Here is a 5,459-nt window from a genome sequence, read left to right as displayed (position 1 = left end):
GGTGGGGTATGGGTGTGAGCTGGGGTAGGCACAAGGATGGGGCGGGGGGGGGGAGAAGGGGGTAAACGCAACCATGGGTTTAATGGGAAGCATTCTTATCTCAATTTCAAGTTGGTCTCCGTGGCTTTGATTGAGGACAGATATTAAGAGAACCAGAATCTCTCTTGTGTAGCCTCACCTTTTGATAAGCCCTGTGGTCTTATACAAAAAATTCATTGGCCTCTGAAGCAGCAGTTTCTTTCAGCAAAATGAGGGATTTTGACACAATAAATGTGAATGTTCTTTCAGTTCTAATATCCTTCAATCATTATTTCCTAACAGATTCTGTGTAGTTGGATGAGCAGCAAACAAAAGAAAATAGCGTAATGAGGAAGCTCATGAGTCAACATCCAGTCCAGAAATTTAGTCTCCTTTATTTTAAGTTCAATTGAAGAAACAAGAAAAAGAAGAACTGTGCTCTGATTTTTTTTTTTTTTGGCCAGGCAATATACTTATTCACTAAAACTCCACCTCCCCCTTGCTGTAGAAACTGTGCATTTCCTACTTTTATGCTGCCTATATGTTTTATTTGCACAGCTCAGCTGGTCAGAGGAGCTGAGACATCCGTCCCCCTACGAGAACCCTCCTGGTAAGTCACTTTTCAGCTACTTTGCCTGTTAGGTAGCTCAGCTTCTATGATGAGTAACAGGCTTACAGGAAACCCATAGAAGACATTAGACAAACACCAGGTGCCTCTAGAGCTATCTTGAAACATAATCTTTGAGAGAAGAAAAGAGAATTTAGAATGAGTTTTAGACTGTGATAACATCGAAGATACAAAATACAATTGTGAATGAAAATTATAAAGGAAGCAATGTTAAAAAGAAAAGAAAAAGTGAGTGAGAGAGAAAGAGAGAGAGAGAGAGGAGAAGCTTCATCCTTCAAAAGAAAGATTATCAAGAGAGATGATTCTTGACCAAAATCTTGGCTGAGATTATCTTCTGGTAAGAAGAACTGAAACCCACCCCCCAACCCCTGGCGGGATGCCCTCTGAATGTGTTTCCAAGCAGAAGTTGTAAGTAAGTCTCCCCTTCTGTTTGTTTGTTTGTTTCCCCCAAAAAGAGAGAAGCTAAAAATTGTCCAAATTAATATCAACTGCAAATAGCAAATAAAGTTTCCCTTTATCAGTTCCATAGCATATTTAGTGTGTGAGTCTTGTCTCAGAATTTAAGATGAAAGTTCCTGTATGCTTCTCCTACCTGCCTAATCTGAGGCCCAGGGGACTTGAGACCCTCAGGGATAAATTAAAGAAACTTCTCAGCCAAGCAACGGAACTGGAATAGACCAGGCAAAGCCAGGTCCTGAATGTGGCTGAGCAAACCCAGAATGTGGTGGCGGATGAAACGTTTTACACCTGGCCATTTCTCGTGTATGTGTGGAAGCTCTAAATCTTTGCAATTCAGGAACTATAAAAAATGCAGAGCAGGCATGAGACTGGCAGTCTGGACTTTATAGCTGGCTGCCGGCTCCTGCCACCTTCTCGGGGGACTTGGGCTTCAGCCCATTTCATCATGACTATGCCGAGACACCAGGCTGGTGATGCCGCACTGCAGTTACCACACTGACAAGTGAGAGATGGGGTGGCTGGTGGGTAAGAGCACAGGCTGCCTGCATTCGACATTAGTTGCTTCCTAGCTGTGTGTCTTTGGGCAAGTTACTCAGCCTCTATGTGCTTTGAGGTTCTTATCTGCAAAATGGGGACAATTACATGACCTGACTCATACAGTGACATTGAGGATTAATTGAATGAATGGATGTGATGCTCAGAACGTTGGTTGGCCCAGAGTGCTTTTGGGAACGACTAATGGTTTAGCACACTGGGGGTGATGCTCTTGTAAGGTCACTGCAGCATAGGTTGTAAGACAGTGTTGGACAGCACCTGAGTCAATTTCTTGAAATTGTTATCAAAGCTTCATTTGCTCCCCGAGGCTACAGAGCACTAGATTTTATCTGGTCCGCCAACACATTTGTGGATTTCCCCAAGAGTCATGCTCTCTGTCTGGTGAGTAGAGATGCTAGTGGTGATCCCCTCCTTTCCTGCAAAAGTCCTTTGTTTGGCCAAACAAGGGAGCTCCGTGAAAGGTGACATCATTATACTAAGGTTGAGCGCCTGTTCGTGTTTAAGTCAGTTTGTGCTCGTGATGGACTGCTTGGTACCTTCTAGGCCTTCATAAAAGATCACTTTTTCTTTATTCACAGGGTCAAGCAAAATGAATTATCAAACATCCACTCCATACTATGACATTGATTATGGGACATCAGAGCCCTGCCAGAAGGTCAATGTGAGACAGGTCGCCGCGAGGCTCCTGCCTCCGCTCTACTCACTGGTGTTCATCTTTGGCTTCGTGGGCAACGTGCTGGTCGTCCTCATCCTCATAGACTGCAAAAAGCTGAAGAGCATGACTGATATCTACTTGCTCAATTTGGCCATCTCGGACCTGCTCTTCCTTCTCACTATCCCGTTCTGGGCCCACTACGCTGCAGACCAGTGGTCCTTTGGAAATAAGATGTGCCAACTTTTGACAGGGCTCTATTATATAGGCTTCTTCACTGGAAACTTCTTCATCATCCTCCTTACCATGGATAGGTACCTGGCTATCGTCCATGCTGTGTCTGCTTCAAAAGTCCGGACAGTCACCTTTGGGGTGGTGACAAGTGGGATCGCCTGGGTGGTGGCCGTGCTCGCCTCTTTCCCCAGGATCATCTTCACCAGATCCCAAAAAGAGGGTTCTCGTTTTACATGCAGCCCCCATTTCCCACCCAGTCAGTACCATTTCTGGAAGAACTTCCAGGCGTTAAAGATGAGTGTCTTGGGCCTGATCCTGCCCCTGCTTGTCATGATCATCGGCTACTCGGCCATCCTCAAGACCCTGCTCCGCTGTCGAAATGAAAAGAAGAGGCACAAGGCCGAGAGACTCATTTTCGTGATCATGATTGTTTACTTTCTTTTCTGGGCTCCCTACAACATCGTCCTTCTCCTGAGCACCTTCCAGGAATTCTTTGGCCTGAATAATTGCAATAGCTCCAACAGGCTGGACCAAGCAATGCAGATTACAGAGACCCTAGGGATGACCCACTGCTGCATCAATCCCATCATCTATGCTTTCGTTGGGGAGAAGTTTAGAAGGTATCTCTCCTTGTTTTTCCGAAAGCACATTGCCAGACGCTTCTGCAAATGCTGCCCAATCTTCCAGGGAGAGCTCCCCGACAGAACAAGCTCAGTTTATACTCGATCCACTGGGGAACAGGAAATCTCTGTCGCCTTGTGACCTGGACTAGGTTTTTGTACACAGCCTGGGGGTGGGAGTGTTGCTTTTAAAAAGGAAGTTACTGTCATCTAGGGTCTAAGGTTCATTCACCCATCCGGCATCTCTTTTAAGTATATTAGATCATTTGAAGCCATCACTTCCAGAGAGTCAAATTGATATACATTGATGACATAGCAACCTTCTCATGTCCCCACCACGCACATCAATTTATTGGCAAATCTCCCTTCATTGCAAAAGCTCTTTATAAAAAAAAAAATCCTCTGAGAACTGCTGATTCTTGAGTTTGGTTTCTTAAACAAAAATAACAAAATTAATCAAGAAATATATTTTATAGTTTCATACCTGCTCCAGGCAACAGGTTGCAAATGGGCTTAAAGCAGGTCCTTGTCAGTCCTTGTCATGATGGGTTAGGAAATAACATCTTCTAAGTGCAATTTGCCCTGCAAGGTGTGGTTGGTAAGTTCCACAGATGTTCAGGACCAGGTGAGAACTGGGAAAGCTTCTTTGGTGAGAAGGGGATCCTCTGTTGGGCAAGGGGAGGGAAACTGAGCTCCAGGTTGCAGACCCAAAACACTTGGAGTGGCTTGGCAGTGGAAGGACTGGCACTGGCTGGGCAGGGAAGGTAAGCCTGGACCATGGGGAGCATGCACAGCACCACTTGTCAAAGCCAGAGCAGAGAGTACCCCAGCAGCCATTGCAGTGAGTTCATTGCACGGCCAAAGGATGGCCCAGAAAGGTGACAATTTAGGACAGGGAAACCAAGAACATGCAGGTGAGATGAGGAGGCTTCCATGTAGGTCCAGGCACCAGGGATGGGAAGCAGAGAGTATTTTCACAGCATGTAGGGTGAGAGCGGAACTTAGGATGGATTTGGGTTTGAGGTAAGAGACAGAGAGGAGACAAACAGAACCTCCAGGCATCAAGCATGCAGACTGGAGACGCCCTAAGGAAGACTTCAAGCATGGAAAGAGGATGAGGTTTAGGTCAAAACCAGGAGGGGCTGGTGAAAGAGGAAGGATCTGATTTTGTGAGGTTGAACATAGCCTTCTGTAGACAGAACCTGGGCTGTCTGAGTGGCTGCTCCTGCCCTCAGAGCTGTCCTTTCCAGCCCAGCTCCAACAACGGGGTGTCTCCAGGAGGCTTGGAAACACTAGATTTATGAATGCGTGAGTCTGAGGTCCAGGAACAATTGTAGGTCCAATATGATTTCCAGGTGAAGGCTGACTGCATAATGAACTGCCAGAGCTTTATAAGCATTAAACTAAGAGGTCCTGACATAGAGAAGGAAGCCCGAATAACTACGTTTCTGGCCTCCCAGGACTCACCACGACGTACACATTTTTTCAGTAGGCTGAGGGCAGAAGGGACAGATTGATTTGGAAACAGGCCGCCTCCTGCTTAATCAGTCACAAAAAGCACAGCTTGTGGACCTTTGTGTTTCAGGCTGAGTGTGGTGGCTTTAGACACTCCTTCCAGCTGCCATCTCCAAGACAAATCGTCCCCAAACACTAAGGGATACGTTCATGTCAGAGACAGAGTCATGACTTCATGTTCTGCGGTTGCTACTTTTATTGTTTGGTACCTGCCTGAGGTTGTTTTGAAGCTAGGAAATAGCTCAGACCATTTGGAAAAGATTAGGTGATGGATCATAAAGGAGTGAGAGTCGCTCAAGAGTTTAAGGTGTGAGAATCATAAGAGGCGCTGCGGACTTTCCTCAAGCTCTGAAATACGAAATGGGAGGGCATGGGTGTCAATGGGGAGCAACCAGAGGTGCTCTTAAGGTTGTTTCGAGGGTGTAAGTATCATATGACCCTGGCCTCTGGGTTAACTCAAAGACATTCTGATATTTTTGTGTATGGATATATATCATACATGTATGTGATGATCTTATGTACATAGAGAGTTACAAATTGCTTGGAAGAAAATCTTTACCTAATAAAAACCACGTCTAAAATAATTGATTATATTCTTGCTCTTTCAGTGAAGTGCACATTTAGAGACTAGCATATGAATTTTTTTGGTTTTTTTTAGCATATGAATTTTTAGATAGTTTAATTCTATATACACTTTTACAAATATATTACATATATTAAAATACGTATTTATTTATTATTTTATTATTTTTTAATTTTAATTTCTTCCCTGGGTCAA

General features: G+C 44.7%; 1 protein-coding gene across 3 annotated transcripts; it reads left to right on the top strand.

The window, feature by feature from the left end:
- Nucleotides 1-569: 569 nt before the first annotated feature.
- CCR5 (C-C motif chemokine receptor 5) lies at nucleotides 570-5,223 on the top strand. 3 transcript variants are annotated; one of them, XM_055343832.1, is made up of 2 exons: nucleotides 570-628; nucleotides 2,239-5,223. In XM_055343832.1, the coding sequence occupies exon 2, from the start codon at nucleotides 2,250-2,252 to the stop codon at nucleotides 3,306-3,308; it is 1,059 nt and encodes a 352-aa protein (XP_055199807.1). In that variant the 5' UTR covers nucleotides 570-628; nucleotides 2,239-2,249; the 3' UTR covers nucleotides 3,309-5,223. The 3 variants fall into 3 exon arrangements, with proteins under 3 accessions (XP_055199807.1, XP_055199806.1, XP_055199808.1); XM_055343831.1 differs by lacking the exon at nucleotides 570-628 and adding an exon at nucleotides 994-1,058; XM_055343833.1 differs by lacking the exon at nucleotides 570-628 and adding an exon at nucleotides 1,016-1,054.
- Nucleotides 5,224-5,459: the final 236 nt, after the last annotated feature.

Source organism: Nyctereutes procyonoides, unplaced genomic scaffold, assembly GCF_905146905.1.
Source record: "Nyctereutes procyonoides isolate TBG_1078 unplaced genomic scaffold, NYPRO_anot_genome, whole genome shotgun sequence".
NCBI lineage: Eukaryota > Metazoa > Chordata > Mammalia > Carnivora > Canidae > Nyctereutes > Nyctereutes procyonoides.
Note: the sequence above shows the minus strand (reverse complement) of the source record. Positions and strands in the feature narration are given on the sequence as shown.

Excerpts from the sequence above, each read along its gene's own strand:
- CCR5 (XM_055343831.1), top strand. The coding sequence starts at position 1,034 with ATGTGTTTCCAAGCAGAAGTTGTAA. Across the intron at positions 1,059-2,238 it reads TTTCCAAGCAGAAGTTGTAA|GGTCAAGCAAAATGAATTAT; the intron begins GTAAGTCTCCCC and ends CTTTATTCACAG.